The sequence below is a fragment of the Myiozetetes cayanensis genome, unplaced genomic scaffold (genome assembly GCF_022539395.1).
Source record: "Myiozetetes cayanensis isolate MyiCay16 unplaced genomic scaffold, myiCay2020 scf14, whole genome shotgun sequence".
Taxonomy (NCBI): Eukaryota; Metazoa; Chordata; class Aves; order Passeriformes; family Tyrannidae; genus Myiozetetes; species Myiozetetes cayanensis.
The window spans coordinates 10,133,164-10,159,091 of record NW_026087048.1 but is presented as its reverse complement, the minus strand read 5'-3'; the positions used below and the strand labels follow the sequence as shown (position 1 = coordinate 10,159,091).

General features: G+C 40.7%; 1 protein-coding gene across 3 annotated transcripts in view; it reads right to left on the bottom strand.

Moving 5' to 3' along the window:
* GALK2 (galactokinase 2) overlaps positions 1-25,772 on the bottom strand; it is a 47,347-nt gene extending 21,575 nt beyond the window's left edge. The window contains exons 1-6 of one of the 3 annotated variants that reach the window (XM_050309616.1): positions 24,521-24,644; positions 21,930-22,018; positions 20,644-20,767; positions 16,902-16,992; positions 13,865-14,011; positions 1,320-1,418 (exon numbers count right to left, since the gene is read on the bottom strand). In XM_050309616.1, coding sequence (XP_050165573.1) covers positions 1,320-1,418; positions 13,865-14,011; positions 16,902-16,992; positions 20,644-20,767; positions 21,930-22,017 — 549 coding nt within the window. In that variant the 5' untranslated portion in view covers position 22,018; positions 24,521-24,644. Of the gene's footprint in view, positions 1-1,319; positions 1,419-13,864; positions 14,012-16,901; positions 16,993-20,643; positions 20,768-21,929; positions 22,019-24,227; positions 24,353-24,520 lie in introns of those variants that run through there. The other 2 variants (XM_050309614.1, XM_050309615.1) reach the window with 2 other exon arrangements.
* Between the last annotated feature and the right edge of the window lie 156 nt (positions 25,773-25,928).

Here is a 25,928-nt window from a genome sequence, read left to right as displayed (position 1 = left end):
TTGCATTGAATTCTCCATTTACCTTCTCTTTACTCATTTAGGGGTTTTACAAAGCTTCAAAGTATCACCCTCTAAGCTTCTTGTTTTCCAGGCTGAAAAGCTTTAAATTATTCAGTCAATGCTCTTATAAAAAAACAACAGCTTTGATCAACCTCGGTGTCCTTTACTGTACTTTTCTCGTTCTAGTGTATTTTTTTAAGATGGGAGGCCAGGACTGCATTCAGCTGCAAGTAGACTGAAGCAAGGATATTTTCTGGTTTGTTCACAATTTCTTTTCTAATATTTTCTAACATTTTCTTTGTCTTTTTGATCACCACCTCTACATATTAGAAAAGCTTCCACTTACACGATCATCTGTGTGCACGCCAACAATATCTCATTATTCATGTAGCTGTGTTTTTACTGCTAACAGTACAAACATGAAGGGAAGGTGCAGAGCAGGTGCAGGTGATGTGAAATTGACAATACATGTGTCTCATGATGGCATTAAGTGTTTGGTGTAATTCTAGGAAATCTCTTTTTCTGTGTAAGCTCATCCAAGATATGGCACTAAGGAACAAAAGCTGTAGGGATACAATACCATAATCATAAGGAAAGTAAAGGTTTTTGTGAAATGCTGCATCAATTTCAATAAAAGTGTTTTGACAGGTTTGAGGTTGAAACAGTCACAGTCCTGTGCATTTTCTGGGACAGGGATGAACTCCTGTAAATTCCACTGCAAGCACTCATGCATAACTTGGCAGGTCCTGTTTATCATAGCTAGTCCACCTTCTGTCACCACGTTTAAGGCAGCTAAATGCCTTCTGCATCAGATTCCAGCCACAGAATTGTCTGGAATTAGCAAAACTAGTGAAAAAAAGTCTCCATTGTCTTTGTAACTGAACCTGGCAAAACATCCTAGAACTGTTTGGTTATGAGAATTTTCAAGAAAGCATTTTTGTAATAATTATCCCATTTTCACTGAATACAAGGCATGCTGACCATTCAGACTTCATTATATGGGAAACATTCTGAGTTCAGCGATGAATTGGCCAAATAGTGTGGAACCTGGTGCTCTGCTAGAGTACATCTTTTCCCACATCTTTTCCTTCCTCCTTGCCATTTCCCATTTTCCCCATCTTATTCAAACTTGTCATACTCAATTGTACACAAGTGTATACATTTAATTCCCATTTCATTTGTACACCAGTGGTGCTTATACTGCTTACTAAGGTACTCCAGTTTCTCATCTTGTCTTTCTGCTAGACAGCTCTGAAGGTATTTTTTGTTTCCATAAATTAGTATGGCAGTGTTAGTTTAGATGACAAAGATCCACATACAGTTCCTTCTTCTGCCAGAAAAGAGATCGCCTGGTCCATCCCTCCACCTTCTGTGCCAATGTAACGCTCGCTCTTTGTGCAAATTTCTGCCAGTTCCACCTGAAAAAATATTAACATGTGAACCTTCAGCCAGGGTTAAGGATGGTACTTTTATTCTGTTTACATCATATGAACCAGTGAGAAAACAAAGGAAATAAGGACAGAGTTCTGAAACCACTGTCTCTCACACATCAAGTCGTGTAAGCTCGTATCAACCAGGATGCCACATGGCCACTCTTCCCTTTTATTCTGTAGCAAAAGAGAATCGACTATTCAGTCTCCACAAGACCTACCATAGCCAGGTGCTTTTTTAAGAGTATCCTTGTTTAGATGCTTAACTCTTGTAGCTGTCCTCCTCCCACCTTCCTTCACTTCAAACCCTTCCATCTCAATAGCCAGTATTCTGTTAATTAGTTGAATCCACTACATGTGCATCTGAGTAGTTTACAGAAAAATGGCAAGTTGTTACTCTATGCTATTTTAATGCACTGATTCCACAGTCAGAAATACTCAGAAACCTTTTCTCCCTGTAAATATTCTAATCAGTGGTGCCTGTCATTTCTCCTTGAGATACTGTACTCTGCTTACGTTGTTTATCTGAACTAATTCATAGCTATATGTGATGTGCATTCTTTTGTGACATTTTGGGCATATCTTTGTGCATTCTGATACTTGCAGGTCAGAGGATACTGTGGGAGGGTGGAATATCACTGTCATAACTGTCAAAAACAATAATTTACAGTAAAGCTTTCAGCTATCGGGCCAAGTCAAAAGAAAACCCAGGAGACCCCTTGGAGAATGGTCAAAGAACACAGACCAGCCAAAAAGAAGTGGGCCAAAAGGCAAGTATGCCTGTCCACCTATTATGACCCTGACTGGTTTGTTTTTCTAAGCACAAGGTGACCACAGGGAAGATGGGAAAAGAACTTAAGAAAAGCCGTTTTCCAGCCTGTTGGCAAAGTCAGAGTCAGATTCCACACTAAGGATGTAGCATTACAGGGCTGAATCAAGCTAAGCAGCAAGACAGGGACATTAGCCAGCACACAGCTGTAAAAGGCAGCAGATAGAGGCAGTAAATCACCATGCTGAGAGAGAGGTATGTGCAGGGTGCCTGCCTGCTCGCTCGCTCAAGGTCTGTAGTGGCACCACAAAGCTGTAAAATTGGTGCTTAGATGAATGTAATCAGGCTGAACTCCTTGCAAATGCAGTAACAACCAATTTATTCAGCTCACTATGCAGTTATGGCCAATAAGCCTTGGGCTGATAAGCAGAAGGTATCAAAGAACATTAACAAAGTTACTCTAAAACTATGCAAAGTGGATCTCTTTGAATCCAACACGGTAAATGACTTCTTACTAGAAAAAGACCATTAATGAGAGAACACTGAAAGTGTAATCATTAAAAATACTCTCCTTTTCTGCACCGCCTTTCCTTTTAAAGCTGAGCTGAAGTAGAGATTATGTTTTTCTTTCTAGAGATAAAATTTTTCTTGAGAAAGTATTGAAACATTGTGCATTTTGGTGCTCTTTCTTTTTAACAAAAGCCATCTCCCAGGCTCATCAAAATTCGTTTTTCCTTCCTAGTCCCACATCCACTCCAAGAAGTCTCATTTCCACTTTGAACCTCAGACCTCTTCATCCCATGGATGAAAGGTTAACATCCAGTCACCACATGTCCCTGCTCCACTGTAAGTTGGAAATGATTCTGAATGAAATGCTAATGAATGTAGTGATGCTTTTTTCCCATTTAATGCTAAAATACTCAACAACAGCTCCGCAGAAAAACCAAACCTCCACACACAGCAGTCTCCTTTCCACACGAGAGGGCATGCCTATTTACAAACGTTGCTGGGATGTGGGAATGGCTGCTTGTTTCAGCCAGATCTGCTGAACCTGCCCTTCCTCCCTCTGAGAACACAGCAATACCACATCCCTAATTTTTGTTGCCTCTGACTGGAGATACCAGACTGGAGTTCAGTATTTCTCACTGGCCAAGGAGACCATGCCAGCTAACAGGTCATGGACACTTAAACAGGAGCTGTGGCTGTGCAAACCTGGCCTGAAGTCCTGGGCTACTCACAATGTATCCACTCTTGGGCACAGCTGCCTGAGGTATTACCTCATCTGCAACTGCCAGATAAAGCTTTGCAAAGTCAGAAATTAAGCATTTCACCCTTCACTTAGTCTGGCTGCATCTCTATCTCCATATACACATCAGCTACCACTTGATTGCTTAAATTGTTTAGACATTATGAGCCCGGGCTTATTAAATAAATATCAGGAGAAGTCTTGCAGAGGAGGAATGTTAACAATTAGGACAGTGCCACTCCCCTGTCCCTGCACTGGCGAACTGTGCCCGGTTAAGCCGGGCTCACCAGCTGTCCCACTGCCTGTGCCGGGCTCGCAGCGGCTGCCCCAGCTTGAGCAACTTCTGTTTTGAAACTGAGCAAGGATTGGCAGGACCACCAAGTAGTAACTGGCAAGGGTTGCGAAGAACCCTCTCCACAAGACAGCCCAAGGCATCCCTGAAATATTATTTGGTTTCTAATTTAAACAGGCCCTTGCTGACACAGGCTGGCCTTCTAATAGGGGGATGAGAAGCATGTGAATGGAGAGGAAATCATCTGTATAGAGAGCAGTTTCTACTCACTGTTGAGACAAATGGGCAAATGTTTGCCTTTTTTGCTAAAATGAGTGAAAGGGCAAAGTTTCATTGGAAACTAATGTGAAGACTAAACTGAAGAGCCTTGTGTACATATTTGGTACTTGGAAAAGGATGGTCATATGACTGAAACAGTGAACTGAATGTCAGGAGGTCTGGGCTCAACTTCTAGCGTGACATTAAGTTTCTTGTGATTCAGAGAAAGTCTCTTTAATTCATCATGGCTTCATTTCCTCGGTAAAATAAGGAGTATCTTCCCCCTCTTTGTAATTAGTAATTGCTACTTGGAATTCTTAGATGATAATGCTGTAAATATGTGTGACTTCATTACTAGAAACTGAAAAAACCCACATTTTACTACCCAAGTTCTTAGAGTTTAGGCTTCTCTAAGAAAATCTCTCTAAGGAAAAAAATCTGTGAGAACCACGTAATAAAAGGAAATAACTTTTGCCTATCTCAGAGCAATGCCTTGTTTCCATTCAACTTTAGACACTCAGAAGCTCTTTAGGGGAAGGACCGTTTGCATCATCTGTATAAATGTTATTTATATCTCTGCAGTGTATGTCTGACCTGTTAAAACACAGAGCTTCTCAGATCCCAGAGTTCACTGCACAGTTTGGCAACATCTCAAATGTATGTCTGAGCAACACCTAGGCATGTAACACCTTCCTCCTGGATGCACTGCAGTTCTTGCAGAGAAGTAACTCAGAGCATTCTCACGGCCACATTTCGGGGGACTGCACCCCAGGCTACACCACAGCATCACCTGGCAGGTAGGGAGGTCAGAGGGGGCCAGACACTCCTCGGGGGCTTCAAAGTGCAACTGTTGTGCATATAAAATAAACAGTGTTGTCCCTAGGAAGTTCTGCAGGAGTCCTAGGACAGGCTTTCTCCCTGAACGAGGTGAAAGCAGCTATTTGCTCCTCGTGAAGAACCACGAGAAATACACAGAAAGAATAAACCCATCTGCACGTAGACTCCACTTGCATCCCACCTATTCTGATTCACAGGAGAGATCACTTTGAGCCAGCCACAAAACACAGCTAGTTCTACTCACCCAAGGCTCATTAGCGTGCTTTTCCATCCCTAAAGCAGTATTTCAAAAACACTAGTAAATCATAATTTATGATCATCATAAATGTCATGATGAAGACATCATAATGTCTTCACAGAATTTCACATAGTTTACTTTAAAAGCATTCCTATAAGCCTGCTGTTATCTTCAATTTAGAGACAGCACAGATATTTATATAATTTGTTCAAAGTCATGTGAATCAGTCACAAAGCTGAAAAGAGAATTCAAAAACCTCCCTATTTCCAGTATTGTGGCATATTTCTCTAAAGAATATGGTCTCTGGGAAACCATTTCAGGGTGGATTTAAAAACTATTCATAATATGATGGTAATGAAAAGTGGAACAAAAAGATACTAAAATCCAAGTTAAAATGGGTTTGAATAGTAGCATTATTACTCTAGAAAAAGAATTACTTAATCGGATGAATTGAAAATTTCCTTACCTCAACTATTCTGAGATCCACATATGCTACTGCCCTCTGAATTTCTGTATTATTGTTCCAGGAAGTTGTTCCAACAGGACTAACTAGACCAGGTTATCATTTGTGAACAGTACATGAGAGCCGTGCCCATGATTGTCACTAAACAGAATTCGTTAAAAGACTTGAGTCAGAATAAAAATATAAAGTATATTAAGATAAAAGCAGCCTTTGTGGGTCAAACCAATGCCACATCTAGTCTTGTACCTTGACCTGAAAGCGAGCTCTTAGTATGGACCAGAGGCCAAGTATAGATGGGATTTCCCCAGGACTTAGGTTTTAATTTCTAGGCTGAATATGAATTCTGCACCCTTACTTACCAACAGTGGATTTCTTATATATGAATTTGTCCGGGCTCCCTTTTAACTCATTGATAATTTTAACATGTAGATCATCCAGTAACAAGGACTTCTGAAACTTGTCAGGTGAAGAATTGTCTCTTTTTGTTGATTATTAATGTGCCCCTGACTGGCTTAATGTCATGCCTTCTGGCTCTCATCTGAGGGGCCTGAACAATTGATTCCTGCCCACTCCATCAAGTACAGTCTTCATTTTATGGATCTCTATCACTTCCTCCTTTAAGTGACTTCTTCCAAAGACTCCTAACATACTTTTATGGGGGTCATTCTGTACCTTTAATCATCCATGTGGCTTCTTCCTAAATCTTTGTCAGTTTAACTACCTTGGTTGGTAAGAAAGAGAAAGGCAAGCTTATAGCTTTTCTTAGTCCACCTTAGAGAAAATGTCACCGTATTATTTGCTGCTTTAATGTGACACATGAGCCACATAAAATGTGTGTTAATTACTGTTGACATAAAGATATTGTGATAGAACCTCATCCTGTTCAGCACTGCTATCCCACCTCTGTCACTGAGGTTACTGGAGAGATTATGTGGCCATGACTGCCCCTCCTGTGCAAAGCCCCTTTGTTCAAACCTGCTTAGGCAGTGCATGGCTGAAGCAAACTGTTCCCTTGTGCTGACTGGAGGGAGGGCTGTGCAAATGAGCCCCAGTAAGCAGGGGAGCTGGGGTGGAGAGCGACAATCCCTGCAGTGAGCTCAGCAGTGCCCTGAGCTGGTTCGGGCACTCGGCCTGTTCAGCCTCGGAGCACGGCAGAGGGGTGAGCGTAAGGAGTAGCTGGTAGGTGAGTTAAACCTCGCAGTCTCCCTGGTGACCTGTCAGGAAACACTAAATATTGCAGCTCTTGAATGCCAGACCCAGCATCATCCACACAAACAGCACTTTTATAGCTGTTGGCAGGTCCACGTGCCAGGTTGGCTGAGTTTCCACAGGAGATGTTCAGTATCAGTGAGCTTCATGATATATTAACGAGGGTTTTTTGTTGTTTATCCAACAAAAAAAGATACATTATTAAATGAGAATATCCATAATTAAAACAATACAAAACCACATTTCTAGGAGTAGACTATCAGTGCATAAAATTGACAAGCAAGAAATTAAGCATTAAGAAATTTATATGAATTAATTATGTAAGGAAGCTTCTCTCAGGTTTAAGACAACTTTAGTTGGAGGATTTGGAAAAATCTGAAACGATGTTCAAAATGTAATTTTTTTAGGCTGTTCTTGTTCAGTAGCTTAATTCTAAAGTCTGTTCAGAATGTATCCTATTGCAGAAGGCAGTACTTACCAGTTTGTCTAGCAGGCAACTGGCCCCCACGTGCAGACCTAGGGTAGCTTTTGATCTAAGAGCTCCACTAACTACCTCTGCTTTTTGTTTGAAACAATTTCAGGTTCTCCCTGATAAGGAGTAAGTCGATCTTGGGTTACAAAGAAAGAAATTACTACCACTTAAATCTGTTTTATCTTTGAGCCACAAGATTTCCTATCCAGCGTGCAGAAAGTCTAATCTGGGAAATCATATTAGTGGAGATATAATTTAGTCTGACAAAGAAAGGTTGTGATTTTTTATTATTAGTTGCCTTATGTATAGTTACTCTAGATGGAGAGATTTCTTGTAATAAGAACTCATCAGCAGCTCTGCATCATGTTACCTTGTTTTGGATTTTTTAATGGAAAAGTGGGTTCTCAGTAAAATGATACTTTTCATTAGAATGTATTTTTCTCTGCTTGTTTATGTTTCAATATGAAACACCTCAAATTCAGGGTTCAATTTACAGCTGAGTATTTTTGGTCTTTCAAGTTGAAGAACTGATAAATTATGAACCACCAGTGTAGCTCATTTGATTCTCTCTTGCCTCACCATTTATTTTACTTTCTCTCAGTTTTATATTATTGATAATGAACACGAAGGCCTTAATGTACAAAGGTATTTAGGCATCTGAGGAATAATCGAAGTGAACACATGATCACTTACTTATAAAAAAGTCCTAAAAATAGAAACCTAAAGAATTATCTGAGTGAGAACAGCTAAGGAAGTTTCACCTTTAATAGTCCCCTTGCTCACAAAGAGGCCAAGGGCCAACTGCTGTGATTTTCCCTCATGCAATAATGGGTCTGGACAGTGTGTAAACTGACAGAATTTGTCCCTATATAACTGTCACTGTCAATATGGTCCAAACCAGGGATCAATCCCTTTCAATCTCACATAGCCCTTTAAAGAAGCAAACTTGTGTAAGATTAAACCCCTTAAAAGAGTAAGACAATTAGTGAGTAGGAGACAGGCAAATATTTGTTAGTAAAACAGAATTAGTGTTGCTTAGTATTTTTTTGGAACAGCTCACCCTACATTACACAGAAACTTGATATATACAAATCCAGAATGACAGCAGCCAAAATAAAGCAATCTTCTCCATGGAATGATAGTATTAAATAACATCTGCCTCAGTGGTTTAATGTAAGCCCATTTTGGCCAAAGTTCAGTGTGCTAGATTTTCTACATATTACAATGTAATAGTAATGATAACTAATCTTTAGAATAATTTTTTAAAAATTCTTCCTGTTTTAAATTTGATTGTTCATGAAGGGAAGCTCCATGAAGAAAATAAATTTGGTAATATAAATCATTTTTAGCACTGTCATTTTCAGTGCTACAAAAGTCTCTTCAGCATGCAAATTTAAGTAACTGGAGTATTTAAATATCTATTCAGTCAAAAGTCCTGTGCATACATTTACTGTCTCTGTGTAAATACAGTAATGGTTCCTCAATGAACATTCCTTAACATTTCGGTCAGTTTAATCTACAAAGTCAGACTCAGTCTGATGCTTTCCTTTACAAGAAATACTGTTGGTAATTTAATGGCAAACGTAGTGTGGATTTTCTGTGCAATTCTACACAGCTTGGTTCACGATACACAAAACTGAAAATGAAGGAGAAACATTTATAGATAAAGACAAGGATTTTACAGGAAGAAGAAAACATTCTCCATCATTTAAGACAGATTTAAACTCTAGTTACATGGTGGTATTTTTTTCCAAGCTTTATATATACATTTTATATACATGTATATAGGTATGAAAATAACTTCTGAAATATAAGGCCCTGTGTTTCATTTATTAAGGTATAAAATGATGCCCAAATTTTGAGGTTATTTTCATCCAAGAATGTCTTTATTTTTAATATCTGGTCTTGACTAGGAATAGGTTGATGAAAGTTGCCATCTGCTTCCAGTTTGCACATAAAATCCCAATTAGCTAAACTTCAATATGTGTTTTGCAAGGTAATTACACTTACTTTTTTCCAAAATGGGGAAATATTTGTCAGATAGTATCTGGATGTCCTCATAAGCACAGCAACCTTAGCTTGACTTCGTCTGCCCTCTAACATGCTCAAATAGAAGGTTATCAATTTGGTTGATGAGAGATTATGGCCTTTGATTACCACTGCTCCAAAGTACCCTGTTTCCTCTTGATTACAGACATACACACTTAAATGTAACAAGTTAAAGAGCCCTGGTTTCTCAATTCCACAGAGAGAAAGGAACTTCAGCATTTCTCAGTATTAATAGTACTTTAAAACACAATATCTACAGGCCATTTTTTGTGTCAACAGTTTGTGTTTCTCATATAAATAACCTAAGCACGCATCTATCGAACATTTTTGCTGCATCAGTAAAATAAATTATAAAAATAGATAATTTTTTTAAAAAGTAGAATAAATTTTAAAACAATCCTAGGCAGTATTACCAGCACAAGTTATTAATTTCTAAGTCCCACTATCAATATGTATACTCACAGGTTTTCTAGCCAGCTAGGCAAGGGTAGGTATTATGTGGGTATTAAAGCCCTACTGCAGAAACATTATTAGGAAATGGTAAAGGGTTCAACTTAAGCCCTTTCATTATTATATACAGGCTTCAGATACAAAGTAGAAAGGATTCCAGAAATATCTTTCTCCCCTTGAAATCAGTGACATTAGCAGGTACAGTAACTGTTGAAATTTAAAAATGTTTAAAACCCACACTCAGATTCACCTAAGCCATAGCTTGGGAAAATTGGGATCAATGGACACTGTGCCATTACAGATTAGATTTAGGTCCTTTATTTATCATTTTGTCTGACTTAGATTTTTCTAAGTCTAGATAAAGTCAAATATAACTCTCCTTCCTATATCCAACATTTCGTGTTAAATTAAATATACCCTATTCATTTTTGATCTATTCTTCCCAATAAGTGTGTGCACAGCTGCCCAGCCCTGGGTAACAGAGAAAATGTTAAGGTGGCTGAACGGACCTTAGTTTCATAAGATTTAACATTTGGACAGCAACACTATCATCACATCTTCCAAGTAAATCTAGTTACTCAAAGGACTAAGTCATTAATTTTCTGTGCTCATTAATTCCTACCACGTAACACAATGCTGGGACAATTTAGAGCATTATTATACTTCCTTTACAAAAAGTATCTTCTCCTGATGAAAAGTTATTCAAAAGATTGATTTTGTAACAGTGAAACAAAAATCACCCTAAAATCAAAAACTGGTAATAGTGAGCATTGCTGCTGTTTGAGTGATGCCAACACAGCCTTAGACTGGTATCCTGTTTGGAGAAGAAAAATGGATTCTTTTTAAGGATCACATTCTACATTTTCCATCTTGTTATTTGAATGCTATTGCACTGCTGCAACTGGTTAGCACTGCACATCTGGCTGAATTGTCTTGAGCTGGTATTTTCCCTAAACTATTGTGTATGTGTGTACTGATGGGTTTTAAAAAAAAAAAAATTGTATGCACACTGAAACAATGCCCTATTGCAGACTGCTACACACAATTAGGGAGAGCATATTTTTTTCTGATTTTGTTTTCAACGTCAAAAAAAAGTGCTATTTTTAAAGTAAGCCACCATGAAATTCTAGCCGTGCTTTTACAATGTTTTTTAATTCTGGGGTTTTTTTGGCTCTTAATCTCACAGGCCCAAACTTCACACTGGAAGTGTTATCTCATAAAAGCTCTAAATTTCAAGGACTTTTACTCTACAGCTACTATTTTAAACTTGCATTTATCAGGAAAAAGAGCGTATAACTAAAATATTCTCATAAAAATAGTTTCACAGAAGCAAAACATATAAATGTTCCATTCAGTAAAAGGTCAGTTTTTCATAACTTTGGCTACAGGAGCCCTACGATTCAGCCAAATTTGATTCCAAAGCCAAAAGTTTCCTGTACTGCTGCTACAAACCATCGTACTAAGATTTTGCAAAGTCCATCAGACTAATGAGGGGCAAAAAGTCAATCTTTTCTCATAAAATTACTGCCATGGTCAAATATTGTTACTTATAAATGCTACAATTTACAACTTTCGCAACTGTAAAGCATCTGGACAAGAAAAAAAAAAAGAAAAAAAAGATGGAGGGGAAGGGTACAGTGATATTTCTTCTTTAAAATAAACAAACACATAAATATCCAGAGCCTTAAACATGCAAGGTCCTGGTTTGCTTTCTAGTAGAAAGGCTCTGGAAAGCCCCTAGTTCTGCTCAGCTAAGAATTCCCCTGCCATGGGGGAGCTCCCGGCTGATGCACAGCCAGCACTGCTGGATCCTGCACAGATCCCATTTGACACCAGCACAGGATGCATTAGGAGCTGGCAAGAAGTGGCCAGAGCACGTTTTATACTTCTGAGGGCTCACATGCCTAGATTGCTCTAATTTATACTCAGCTCTGCCTTACACAGGGCAGTTCTGGGAGGCTAAAGCATAAATCCAGTGCAACAGAGAAGCTGGATTTGGCCAGATACAAGAGGTCTCTAATGCTAAATCATAAATTAGCCAAGAACACTGAACTTGTTTTTACTGTCCTGTAAGATTTGGGGAAACTTAAAGCCTGGACAAAAGTAATCAGTGTTCAGAGCTGTCATCCTCTCTCTCAACCACCACAACCAGGTGTCTTGGTCTGTGCAAGCACACGAAACCTGGGAGGTGTTCCGAACTGCGCCTGTGGCGGCTATTGAGAGTTCTCATCTGTACATTAATTGGTCATTTTTCATCACAAGTGCAAAGCATTTGGCTGCAGACAGCAGGATTTCCTGACAAAAATGTGCAATTGTGTCTCTTGTGTTTGTCCAACTGTTATTTCAGACACAAGCTTAACTTTCAGCACATTTTTCAACCAGCGAGAAGAGACTTTGGGTTGATTGAACAGGACACATGAGGAGAAGGAAAGCCCTTTAGTGGAGTCTTTGTCTTCTTTCTCTTCCTCCATAATTTTCTATGAAAATGCCAGAAGTTTTGCACCTTTCTTTACAACAAGTCTGGCATAATGCTGGTCAGTACTCCCAAGCCATGTGTAAATTGAGCTCAAGATACACACTGTATCATTTACTCCCTGAAGAAAGCTGTGCAGTATTTCTTGGAATAACGAAAACCTGGCTTCTGGTTTTCCAGATACAGATTTCTACTACCTAGTAAAATTTGGGCTTTCTGACCTCTGTCAGTTTTATGGATTTTGAAGATAGCCAGTTTCTGAACACATGCACTCCAGTGATTTTGATCAGCAGTTCCCAAACTGAGCTCATTTGGTGACCACCATCGGAGATGGGGCTGAGCTGTGGTGAGACCATCTGTGCAAAACCAGAAGCTTGTTGCCAGGACAGGTACATGTCATGTCACCTCCAGCCTTTTAACTGCAAAGTCTCATTCATCCAAGTGGGATTCTTGATTCCACATTTTCATCTCCCACTGCTCTACATGTCTGACCTCACAGGGCAGAGCTTCTGTCAAGGTGTCCAATCCCTCACCTGCCTTTTGACCATACCTCGCACCAACACAAATCAGGGTGACAGTGACTGCAGCCACATCCTCCTACATAAAAAAGCTGCCCTGCCTCACCAACCTGCTTCTTTCTGCCTTAGCCCTGCTTGACCCTCTCCTGAAGCCCTTTGAGGTGTGCAGTGGGGGATGGTGAGGTCACTGCTGAGCGATTGCTGCAACTACAGCTACACAGAGAAGTAAATCACAGCAGATCAGCCAAAACCTCCTGTGTGAATCTGTTTACCTCATGGCTCAGAGAAGTGCTTGTTACAAGCAGAGTTAACAGCTGCCATCATCATGTACCACTTTCAGTTGGCTTTGTACCACGATTTGGGAATGTCTGCCTTAGACAATAGGCACAAACATGCATAACAGTCACATTTAGATCTGTTCTTTTCTCTTCCTGACAATGTTCTAATTTAAGATCCTAGTTTCACTTAACCAGACGTTTTTACTGGAGAGAAGTTCATTCCCATATGGCACCTTCAAGGACCATGACTCCTCCAGAAACTTGTATTACATGAGCCAAATTCTACTAACAGTTGTACTGCTAACAGGTCACATACTTGGGGTTTGTTTTTAGAATAATGTTTGTTTAAAAGTGAGGAATACATTTTGGATTGTAAACACGTTCATTCCGAAAAAACTATGAAGAGAATAAGGAGAGTCAGATGGAAGAATTTTACCTCTCGTTTGTGCTGATTATATAATTTATCAAGAAATTGTTCCACAGGCCTCCAACAGATGCTCTGCTGTTAAAGCCATGAAAAGTCATTCAGGGAGAGGGTAAAGGCCTCGGGGGTGTGGTCCACATGTTTCAGCACATATATCCTCAGTCCTGGCCTGCAGATAGCACATCTGGTCCAGGCATGGACCTGATGGTTGGCCAAAATACAGGCTTACAATAATGCTCCTTTTTTCAGCTTTAATGTAAGCCTGTTTTCTTGCCAAATTCTAATCCTGCCAAAATTTGGCCAAAGATGTTTGCTCAATTGTGCAATATCTTAAGTTTATATCCAACAACTCTTTGCGAAAACAATTGTATCGTGTTTTTAATGTTTACAGGCATTAACAATATTTAATTTTAAGTAGAATTTTACTGCTGACACTCTCGTGTTTTACAGTAAATTACCTTAGAGAGGGTTTTTCCATTAGCTCTGAGTGTCACGAGTCCTGCACAGCACACCAAAGCACTGGAGCTAGAGAGACCAGAACTTGGAGGGACGGTTCCATCTAGCAGACAATTCATTCCAGTTGGGTTATTAAGACCAAAATGTTCCTAACAATGAAAAATAAACAATCTCAGTTTCAAGTACAGACAGACTCAGGCTTGCAATTATCTGATACTTAGAAAGAGAATCCTTCTACTGAGTTGCTGGAACCAAGGACCTGCTTCTGGTATCTCCAAAATAAAGTAAAAGCAAAGTTTTCCTTCTATTCCTTAAGAACAAAGCCAATGGTAGGGCTCCAGCCAAAGGTATGTCTGCAATTCCTGTACCCAAACATATAACTGCACCCCAAGCAGAACTTACTATGGGCTGAATGCCCAAGAATTTACCAAGCTTCGTGGGTGGGTTTTGCAGCAACTGGCTCCACTCTGAGCTGCAGTGGTGACAGTTACCAATCACTTCATACCCTACTTGTGTCCTTTTCTCGACAGCTCTTCACTTAAGGCATCCTGAAGAGCTTAAGGTTCCACTTTATGCTTCACTTCTAACGCTGCCTTGTGGTATTAGGGAGCACATGACACTGATGGGGAACGAGCAGCCATGCAGCTGCATTCAAAGGCAGATACTCATCTCCTGAAGCACCCACAGGACTGACCCTGGGAAAACCAAATGGTACTTGAGGGACTCTCTGCTTTCAGAGGCACAAAGACACACCTACCAGCAGGGATGGTCTCTGTCATACTATTTTTAGAATAAGGTTTAAAATACTTTCACATATATGATAGATATCACAGATAATACATTTAATCCAGAAGTCATAAATCCTCATGTACATACTCTTTTAATTATTCTTTAGTTGCTTTGTCTTTTTATTTATAATTGCTTTAAAATAAGTTTCTCTCTGCTGTCAGTTTGAAGCAAACATGCAGTACTTATTAAAAAATCATTGCATGTATATGGGAGGTATATTAATAGCTGCATTCTGATGCAATTTCTATGTCAACGGACTATGTTACAGTGTCAATAATCAGAAAAAAAAGCAGTGTTTTCATAAAGAAATGTCCACCTTCAAAAGATTTCTACTGCTTTTCCTGAAACAACTTCAACCATAAGTACCAATGGTAGAGATCAGCACACACAAAGAACCTCCTTTAAAGTCTTCTACCATAAGTTCAAATTATTCTGAATTTCCCTTCCTACAAATATAGGAAATTCATACCTAAAATACTATTGCTGCCCATGCCCCTTCATGAGGAACACTAGGCAGGCTTGTTCAAAAACAGAAAACGCTTGAGTAACCAGAAACTGATCCCCCGTTTCTGGATTGTCTTGAATGTGAATCAGGCTTGCAGATTTATCACGCGATGTTTAAATAGAAAACGTTCTTCTGTTTCAAAAATGAAAATGGACTTTGCCAAGTTCTGCAACAGTTCTGTCCCAAAAGGATAGCATGTTCAACTCAATATAAACAGATTATCCTGCTGGACCCTCTGAGTACTTGTATTTCAGTGTTTCTTAAGCCTGTAACATTTATGCTTATTTTCTGCCAGTACTACAGTCTGCAAACCTGCTTTGCAAATTAACCTTCAAGTATGAAAGCTTGTCCTTAGGAAACAAATCTCAGTAGCAGACTGCAAAATAAATAAAGTCAATTGGTCATGCTAGCCTTAATATAAGAAAGGACATATTGTAAAGAAACCTAATCTATACCTCTACAGTCAATGCAATTTAAACGCTTGTGGTACTGAGCAATACAAAATTGAAAATACTCATGTTACTGCACACATAAGTAATTTATTGGGGTCTATACATAAAGACAGGGGTCTGTTTAGGAACTGTGGATTGTTAATAAAGCGATTTGTGGCCCTGGTTGTTCCAAATCCTGTATTTTGAAGCCTCCAGTGGCAGGTTTGAGGCAGGCTTTGTTGGCTCTCTGCAGTCCTTATCTATTGGACTGTCCCATGAGGTGACCTAGATGGCTTATCCTGAGGCAAACTTCACGTGCTTTAAAAAGCACATTCACCCATAATTTGGGATGGCTGTGGTAACCTGTTCTTGACCGGACCATCACTGTTTATCCCATCTGCCCTTCCAGAAATATCACTGGATTGACATCGAGCAGAGACGTCACCTTTTTTTTTGTTTTTAACTCCAAGAGCCACGAATCACCTGCAAACAGCAGGTGAGATTTATAGGAGCTCCTCTGGTGAGTTTAGGCTGCTTCCCAGCACAGCACTGACAATCAGCACTTGGCTTCACGAGCAGTTTGGTCTTCAAGGCAGTCTGGAGACAGGCGAGCTCCCGGTGGAGAAGATAAAGCTCAGATGGGCAGACGGGAAAATGTCTGTTCAGTGTTCCTGCCGTTCCCGTAAGTTGCCGTTTCCTGCATAGCTGCACTTTTAACTCAGGGACTTTTGAAAACCCCATTCAAACCCTGAAAACCAGGCTAAGTAATGGTTCCTAGTGGATTATTTCTTCTGTATGCTGTTTGCTTAGTTTTTTACATTTTCTTTTGCCTCCTGCATGACTCGGCTTCACTCGGTTGTTGTGCACAAATTATAGATTTCAACATTAATGGAAGTTCATGGTGTTTAGAAATGTCCTTCTTTCCATGGGAAGAAAAGGACGAAAATATGATTTTTGAGTCCTTACAGACAAGCCTCCAAACCTTTTCTAAAGCAAATTTTAATTAGAGTATTCCACTGGAAAGCATTCTTTTTTACTTCAAAATACAGAAATGTCATCATGATGATGAGTTTGATCATGGCGTTGCTAAATAATTACTTGCTATCGTAATTTGTTTAATAGAAACAAAAACAGTGCTCTGCAAATATTTTAAAGCAAACCCACTCCTATCTCCTCTTTAAATTTTAACATAAAAATACTTTGCTGTATGTCAAGAAAAGCTATAGAATGCAGGGAAGTATTCTGAGGTGAACAGCTATGCTTGTTGTATTTTACTGCAACAATAATTTCATAAGTTAAATGGATTTGGCTTACCTGGATGCCCTTCAGTCCACACAGGAAGTAGCTATGCCACTGAGGTTTGGTTTTGTTAATCTGAATGTTATTAACACTAGTACTGAAATCCCTGCAAAAACAGAAAAACCTTAAGGCTTAAATTTGTATTGAATTTAGTTTGAAAAAACATGGCTTGTTACTGCCACCTGCTGATGGACAAAAACAGGTTGATGTTTTCCAGTGCAATGTGTTTTGGTTTGTTTTGGGGTTTTTTAACAGATATTCTTTATTAATAAATTCTATAAGGTTATTTTAGATGAAAGCATAAGAATTCTTGCTGAAGTATAGAGAATTTACTAGATAAATCCAGAAATTAGGCTGCCTTGGACATCCTTAATTAAGGCAGCATGCCTTCCACCACATCAATCTGCCATCTCGATATCTTAGAGAAGTAAAAATCTAAATAATCATATCTGTCAAACCTTGAATAGAGAGAGATAAACTTCAGGCTCTCTGGTAATTCCTGCTCAGGAATTCCTCTTCATCACCTTTGCTCTGAATGGTACTTCACTAAAACAGGCCTAATGCTGCAGAATTGTATTATGGATGTTACAAGATGTAATGAAAATTATTTAGTTTAAATAATTTTTCTGTTTCCTCCGGGATAATTCCTACCCCATCCTCTTTTCAAAATAATTAAAATAATAAGCTTGAATGTTCTTTAAGAAACTACTGCTAGAGATAGGTGCTGTCAAAATGGGCATGGAATGACACACAGAGCCTCAGAGGAGTGGGCATCAGTCCCCAAGAGGTGTGAGTTGTTGAGAAGTCTTTACTCTGGACACCCACCGCTGTGTCTCCCTGATGCCATTACAGCAGTGCCCAACACTGAAACAGGAAAGGCAGCTGCAGGCTAAGCTGTGCTTTTAAAAGCAAGGTCTGCCAAACAACATGAACAGAGGCAGCTGAATTTCCTGGAAATATTTAGGTTTAATGGGAATAAAACCACTTTCAAGAAATTATGCTGCTGGAAAGTAGGCAGATCAATATAAGAACTTTCTAATAAAATAAAATAAAAAATTGGGGAAAAGATACCCATGAAATAAAAATATTCTGGTATTGTCTGTTCCAGCCTTTCTGTTTTAAAGAATGCTTGGGAAAGAATGCCACTCTCCATGACTAGACATAAGCATTCCATTTTTTCTGTATAATTACAAGAGGTGACATTTTTGAGTAGAGTGGCAGAGGCATTTTTTACTGGCTCAAATAGTAAATAATCCTTATGTTTGGGAGACCAATTTGGCTCTTTCTCACAGAACCTCCTTGTCTTGTCAATCCGTTGGTTTATCTGTTTGAGTCCTCTGTGCAAATAGCCCAATTTAAAAAAAACACAAACAAAAACCAAAACCAAACCAAAACAAAACCAAAAACCCACACAAACAAACAAAAAACAAAAACAACAACAAAAAACTTTCAGGCCATGAGATGGAAACTGATTGGTAATTACCATCCTCTGGTACTTCTGAAGGCATTTTGAGAAGTACAATGTCAGATACTCTCTGTACACACATCTCAATTACAAAGATGTTATGTGAAGGGGAGGTATCAGGAACTTCAAAAGACTGTAAGTACTGAATGCCATTTTAGCCCTAATAACATAAAAGGTGTCAGATCAGTTGAGATGGTTTATGATGAAAAACAAATAGGTGGTTTTTCTAGCAACCTGTTCTCTGTACTATTTTTCCTAAAAGCTAACATGAACTATCAGGGTGGAAGCTACAGAACTGTTACACATTTTACCAGTTCACAAAACAAGAATTAAATAGGAAGTACTAATTCTATGGAGGTTTATGGTTAGTCCTTATTTACCAAGGCCTATATATGTGTATTCACCACAGGCATAAATCTACCAGTGTAACAGGCTGGGAAAGAAAGACATACTGTCACCAGTTTTGTTTGTGGTGTAACATTCAAAGTGTTGAAAAATATTTCTTTGTTATGAAATTATGGGCATGTTTCAGCTTTGTTTTTTAAGCAACAGTGCCTCAACAAACCCAAGATGTTAATGCTGTATTCTGAGACCTCTTCTTGGTTTATGGTTTACAGCATATGATTTCAAACTGAAACCAGGGCAGATGTAGAAATATAGTGATGGTGTGTTTGGGTTCAAAGGCTGTAATTCTAGATTTGACAGGAACTCTATATACCCTAGGAGAAGGCCATTTCAATTGTGATATGATATGGCAAAGCTTGAAGACCAAGTAAAAATGTTTACCTTGCGATTACTGCTTTATTTATTGTCCATTATAACAACTACTCCTAATCAAAGCTACTCTAAATCTGAAACTATTGCCTCTTGCAGAATGGTTTTGCAGTGCAGCTTAAGCCCTGTTGGGAGGCTGCTGCTGAAGAAAGGGAAAGGTCCCATGCACATCTTTCAGTCCTTTTGCCCCTGCTCAGCCCTGCTTGTTCCCACTGTTTACCCCAAGTCAGCTTTAGTGCTGAGTGCTTGGCAATTCACTAAAATGACAGAAAATTAACCAAGCAAAAAAGGGGGAAATAGTGCACTTTACCTTAAGATCAAACAAGTACCACACCTGCTAAAAGGCAGAGGATGGACTGATGTTAGAAGCAGGGACAGGGGGAGTCGGGGTAAAAGAAGCACCATCGCCTTCTGGCAGTGGCAAATTCTTAATTCAGCCCAGCTATAATGTGAAAACATATTCCAGAGTGAGTGACAAATCTGTGAGTACTTATACTTACCATGTCACAGGCAGCAGCTCAGAACATGTTTTTTTAACAAACTGAGCTTTAAGCAGGAATATGTGCTCAAATAGTTCCCACTTTTGGCAGTTTGTTCCTGACCCTGTGCTGCCACACACTGTGCTTTCAGTGAGTAATTTACCATTGGCTTAAATAATAAAAATGGCTTAAATAATAAAACTAAGCTTGTGCTGATTCTAGTTTTTGCAAAATGTCCACAAAAGCTCATGTGGATGAGTGGCCTGATTTGAACTGCCATGCAACTACACAAATATCAGTCTGTTAAAAGCAGGCAGAACAACGTGGCTCCAGTTGAAAAGAATGGCAGGATTATTTCCCTATGTTCAGCACTTGTGAGACCATAGCTGGAATACTGCATCCACTTGTGGGGTTTCCCAATACATGAAAGACAGTGGTGAACTGCAGGGAGTCCAGCACAAGGCCATCAGGATGTTTACAAGGATCTCCAAAGGTCCTTTCCAACCTAAACTGGTCTACAATTCTGTGAAAAAGCAGCTGTGGAGGAAGTAGGAGAGAGAGAATACAGATTTTTTGAGCCAGGACTGTTACTAAAGCCAGATTGTTGTGTTGTGAAAACACAGCCCCAGGTCCTCCAGAGCAGGGGAGTGTTGGCTTACCTATGCAATAATCAATTACAAAACATTTCACTCCCTTCTCCAGGAGAAACTGAAATGCTGCCAATTATGGGGATTATATCAAGACAGATGAGCTAAAAGAAAGGAAGACAGACTTGCACCTTCAGAAGGATTGAAAAATCAGAGGCCTAACAAGAGAGAGATGAACAAACAGGTGGGAGACAGCAGCTGCAAATCTGTTGCTCTAAAGTAATACACAGCATGGAGCCAGTCAGTGGGATTCCATCTGCTGACAGGATTTGTTTTACACAGTTGCACTCTGTATTGCAATTGAAGTTTGTCAGCTCTCTGAAAAGGTAACCTGTTCTGCAACTGCATGAAGAGGTTCATAAAAGCTGGTGAATAAACAAGCAATTACTTACAAGTATGAAGAATTGGTGTTTGCCAGTTGCACAACTTGAGTTTGTACAGGTTCTGCTGCAATCAGGATATCTTGTTCTATAGCCATGGGGAGCACAGCATAACCACAGTAGTCTATATGTTCTCCTGTCAAAGAAATGGACAAGGAACATATTTTGGATAGTTTGGAACAGCAGTTACAGGGCTTCTACAGGGGTTCAGTGTTGTTTACTGTATGAGACTTGAAGTTTGGGGTGCATTTGCTCCATTTCATATTACTCTACACAAAATTTCTTCTTTAGTGATTTTATCTATTGCACCCATTTATAAATATTCTTGTTTTAACACTGGCTTACAAAAATCACAAAAAACCACCATGTAGATTATTGTCCAGCAATGAGAACAGCCACATTATTTGTACACTGTCTTGTGCATACAATTTCTGGACATTTTTCCAAGAATATAATAATTATGTTTAAATAATCAATACAGTTGCATACAACATGTCCTCTCTCTTGGGAATAATTCACTGTTAGCATATGCTGTCTATTTAATCTATGTCATATGTTCTCACAACACTGACATAAAAATTAATTCATTGTACAATAGACTGATTTTTAAAGCTCTGTTTTGCAGGATCTTTTTACTTACAATGTCTTCAAATGCATAGGGATACTTCATAAGTATACAAGAAACTGAGCTCCAGGGAGAGCAAAATCCTAACATGGATAAAGAAATCTCAAAAATAACCCTGCCACAAAAATGTAAGTAAGTCCTACATAAAAAATAGTTGTGTCTCTCCAGTCTGCCAGTGAATCACATCAGCTATTCTCAGTTCTGTGGACACAACTCTATGGAAGAGAACAGAAGAAGAAATGACGGTAGAATCATTTCATGCTTTACCACAGGCATTGCTATGTGGCTGGTTGTATTTGGTAACTTAAATTGTAACAGAAGAGAAAATATACACTAATTTAATTTGTGGATGCACTATCCATAAACTACTTCAGATTTCCAAAGCCTCTCAAAAAATGGTATTCAACCATAAGCTGAGAAGTTACTCCAATTTTCAAAACCATCACCACTGTCTATAAATGTTGTTTCCAAAACTAATATGGACGTGCAGTTGTTTATAACAAGCTGTAGTAAAAGCTACTAAAGTGTATATGATTTCCCATTTATCACAAGAAACTTCTCTGAGAAAAAAATTAAATTAAGACCAGCATTATTTCCATTCTGTGTTTTAAACTACTAGACTTCCGTGATGATAGATAAAGTAAAATAACAGAAGACTAATTTTCTCCTTTACCTATTAAGTTCACTCGTCCTGGTGCACGAGCATAAAACTTGGGAGCCGATCCATATTTTGATATAAACATTTCCTTCAGCTTCTGCATTCTGAAAGGCAGGTTAGAAATACTATAGTTAGAAAGGTTAGGAAGACTGTATTTGCATATAAGGCAGGAAGTTTCAATGTTTCTTGAAGTAAATTCAATTCAACTTTCTGAAGTATGTGGAGTTTTCTCTGATGCATCAGGAGAGACATTAAACTGCTTATTTCTGCTCTTCACATAACATTGTGACAAAGAAGACTATTTAGAATATTCTAATTAATAAGAAATGTGTATATTCACTTGATAAGGATCAGCAAGGGCCTTATTTTATTTAAATTCTCTGTCTAGGGTGGGTCTAGATAGAAGCAGGGAAAGCAGTTGCCTGGGATAACAAAATACCATGGCCCCCACCCACCTCTTCTATGCCACAGCTCTGAAAAAGTGTCTGCCGTTGAGGAGGAATCTGGCAGTGTGGACCAACAGCTCATTTGCGGCACTGGGATTTGTCCCACACCCAGAGACACTCCCTTCAAAGTCAAATCTGACCACCCCACATCTGAGCAAATTAATTTTCTTCTGAGGTTTGATTTTTATCAATTTCCACATTAGTCACTACCCCATCCCTGTACAAATGCCTAGACAGAGAACTAAAATTCCAAACCTCAGATTATTCCTGTGATTTAGACAGTATTTAGTCCACAGGATTACAGCAACAGTTCCCAGGAAATTCTTCAAGCTTTCCATTTGGAGGTGCTAGATGTGCTACTGAAAGTTCAATGCAAAGAAACTTTGGCATACTGCTTTATTTCCTTAAACTGTAAAGGTGTGTTTGCAAAGTTGGGTTACTTTAGGGTGTCATGCAGGACGTTGGATAAACCAAGGCAGAGAACAAATGAAACCATTACCTTAGTGTAGCACAGGAAATTTGATAGTAATTCACTTCAAAACTACCTTAAAGCAAAATTTTGGTGTACTAACAAAAATGCAGTAACAGGAACCCTGATAAGGTATCTACATTTAGTCTAAAACTAGAACTGGAAGCCTAGTTAATGCAAAGTGGAAGAAGACAGCAATGACAAACAGATGTTACAAAATTCACAATTATTTAGTTTGTACTTCTTTGTAAAGGCTGTGTTACTGTCTAATTACATATATTCAAATGTTTTGTAAGATTTCTTTAAATGGAAAGCTACAAAATATGATTTGTTGTGATTTTCTTTAACAGATTATTCAGTACTTTTCCATCTTGGTACCCGGGTAGTAACAACGCTGTATTAGGTATTAGGTCCCCCTATAATTTCTCCTTCTTATAATCTCCCCTAGTATTGACTGGTATATCGCTCTTCCAATTAGCAGAAGCAATTTCTGCCATTTCACTGTACAATCCCTTCTCTAGATCACATTAATAAATTTTATAGTCCATGGGGGAATCTCTTGGCAGAATTCTAGGTGTTAACTTTATTCCTTTTTGTGTCAGTGTTTAGAATGCTGCTTTGTTGCACAGATATTTTTATAGTAGTGTTGGTACCGAGAGACTAACAACAAACAAAGCAGTCATGGGGGCATGTTTATCTAAGTGTTGATTGATCTCTTTTTTTAAAGTGGGTTTTACAAGCAGGCCTGATGAAAGGCTATTTACAGGCTCTGGCCTTGATGTTGCAACACTCACACTGCATTTTAAGCACCTACATCAAAAAGAAGATTGTCAGAAGCGTTAAGCAAAGGCATCCCCACAACTTCACACACCCAAGTCTGGAAGTGCTGGACTTGTCCTTTCCATGTGCCTTACAGTGCAAGTATATGCAAGTAAATGAAGTTTAAAAGGTGACTCTTCTGCGGTGCTAATGCAGTTAAAAAGGTTGGTTTGTGTGTGTTCTACCCTCCGAGCACGGCTCCGTGGGGAGGGAGCATGTCCTGGCACCTGCCTCGGCAGTGCCAACGCAGGGCCCGGGCCTGCGCTGTGCCAAGGATTTTATAGCAAAAAGAAAGTAACGCCAAAATTCTGGGGAAAAAAGGTAGGAGGAAAGCTGAATGAATGAATAAATGAATGAATGAACGATCCCCCCTGCTGCCCCAGCAGCACCCAGAGCCACGCGGGATGCGAGTGCCACGCCGGCCGTGCAGCAAGAAACCAAAATCACCGCCAGCCAAAGCCCCCTCGCACCTCACACGGGGGCGCAACGAGGGGCCGGCCCGCCTGCCCTCCCACCTCCCGCAGACCGCCCAGCCGCCCCGGGATAAGCGGCGGCGGGGCCGGGGAGCGACCCACCCACCTGGGCTGCTCCACGAGCTGCACCGGGAGGGCGGCGGGGCCGTCCCCTGCCATGGCGGCTCCGGCAGCGCGGTGGTCACGGGGCCCGCACACGCCGCGTCCTTCCGGGCGGCAGCGCCGGCGGCCCGGCCCGGCCCCAGCCCAGCTCAGCCCGGCCCGCCCCCTCGGCCCCGGGCACCCCGCGGCCCCTCGGCCACCGCAGCCCAGGCGAGACGGGAAAGCTGCTGCCACGTGCCAAGGAAGTGTTTAGGGTTCCCGCCCCCGCATTCCTGCCGGTTCTCCGGCAAAACGCACTTGCAATGAAAACAATAAATGGGCAGTGCCGTCCCCTCCGGCGTCGTTCCTTTCCCTTTGTTTTTCCTGGTGTGCGGTTCCGCCAGCTCCACTCCCAACAAGCCACCTCATGGCTCCTGCTACCCCTCGGATTACTGGCTGCAGATGCTGTGAGGAGCTGAGACTTTCAAAAGTGTTTCCAGGTTCGTTCGCTCAGTGTTAATGCGCATTTTGGTGTATATCTTTGGTTTGGTCTGTATCTTCTGGCCCTTCATATCCCACTCATGGAGCTTTTCAGGACTGAAGCACAGACTGAAATTTCACTGCAGGTTTTCTGAGGTGAAACTTTTTTTCTTCCTCTTAGTATGGTGGCAGAAAACAGAGTTTTTAGAAGACTTAACACTAGCTCTAAGAAAAGAAAAAAACTGTTAGAAACCAGAACCCCAGGCCTTGTGGAGATGGGGAGGCAGAGCTGCTCTGTCAGGCATTTTGCATCACTCAGTTGAAGGCAGAAGCAGAAATTAAAGTGCAAAGATCTTTATAAAGCCATTGCTTTGCAAGGCCCATAGATTTTAACAGTTCAGGCCCTTAAAACTGCTGCTCCGGGACTTGCTTAAGGCAAAACACAGCCCACGTAAACTGTTCAGCAGCACCGAGTGAGGCAAATAGGCTGCACTGAGGGCTGAGCAGCGCTGCCAGTCCCAGCATCTGGACCGGCTTTCACAGAATCACGGGATGGGTCAGGCTGGAAGGGACCACAGTGGGTCACCTGGTCCAACCTTGCTGCTCAAGCAGGGTCATCCCAGAGCACACTGCACAGGATTGTGTCCAGATGGTCCCTGAGTATCTCCAGTCAGGGAGACTCCACAACCTCTCTGGGCATCCTGTTTCAGTGCACGGTCACCTGCACAGTAAAGAAGTTCTTCCTCGTGTTCAGGTGGAACTTCCCGTGCACCACTGCCCATTGCCTCTTGTCCGATTGCTTGTCACCATGGAGCAGAGCCTGGCTCCATCCTCTTTACATCCTCCCTTTTAGATAATCATACACATTAATGAGGACCCCTCTCAGTCACCTCTTCTCGAGGCTGAAGAGGCCCAGCTCCCTTAGCCTTTCCTCCTAAGATTCTCCAAACCCTTGGCCAACTCAGTGGCTCTCTGCTGGACCCGCTCCAGGAGCTCCATGTGTCTCACACCGAGGAGCCCACAGCAGCACACAGCACTGCAACTGTGGCCTCATCAGCGCTGAGCACAGGGGCAGGATCACCGCCCTCGACCCTTCCACACCCGCAGCCGCCGCGGGGGCCGCACACCCGGCGGGCGGCCCTGGCGCCAGCACGGCGCCCTCCCGGCGGCAGGACCGGCAGAGCCGCCCCGGGGAGCTCCGGCGTGCAGAGCCCAGGCCCCGCCCGGCCGCGTTGCCAGGGCCCGG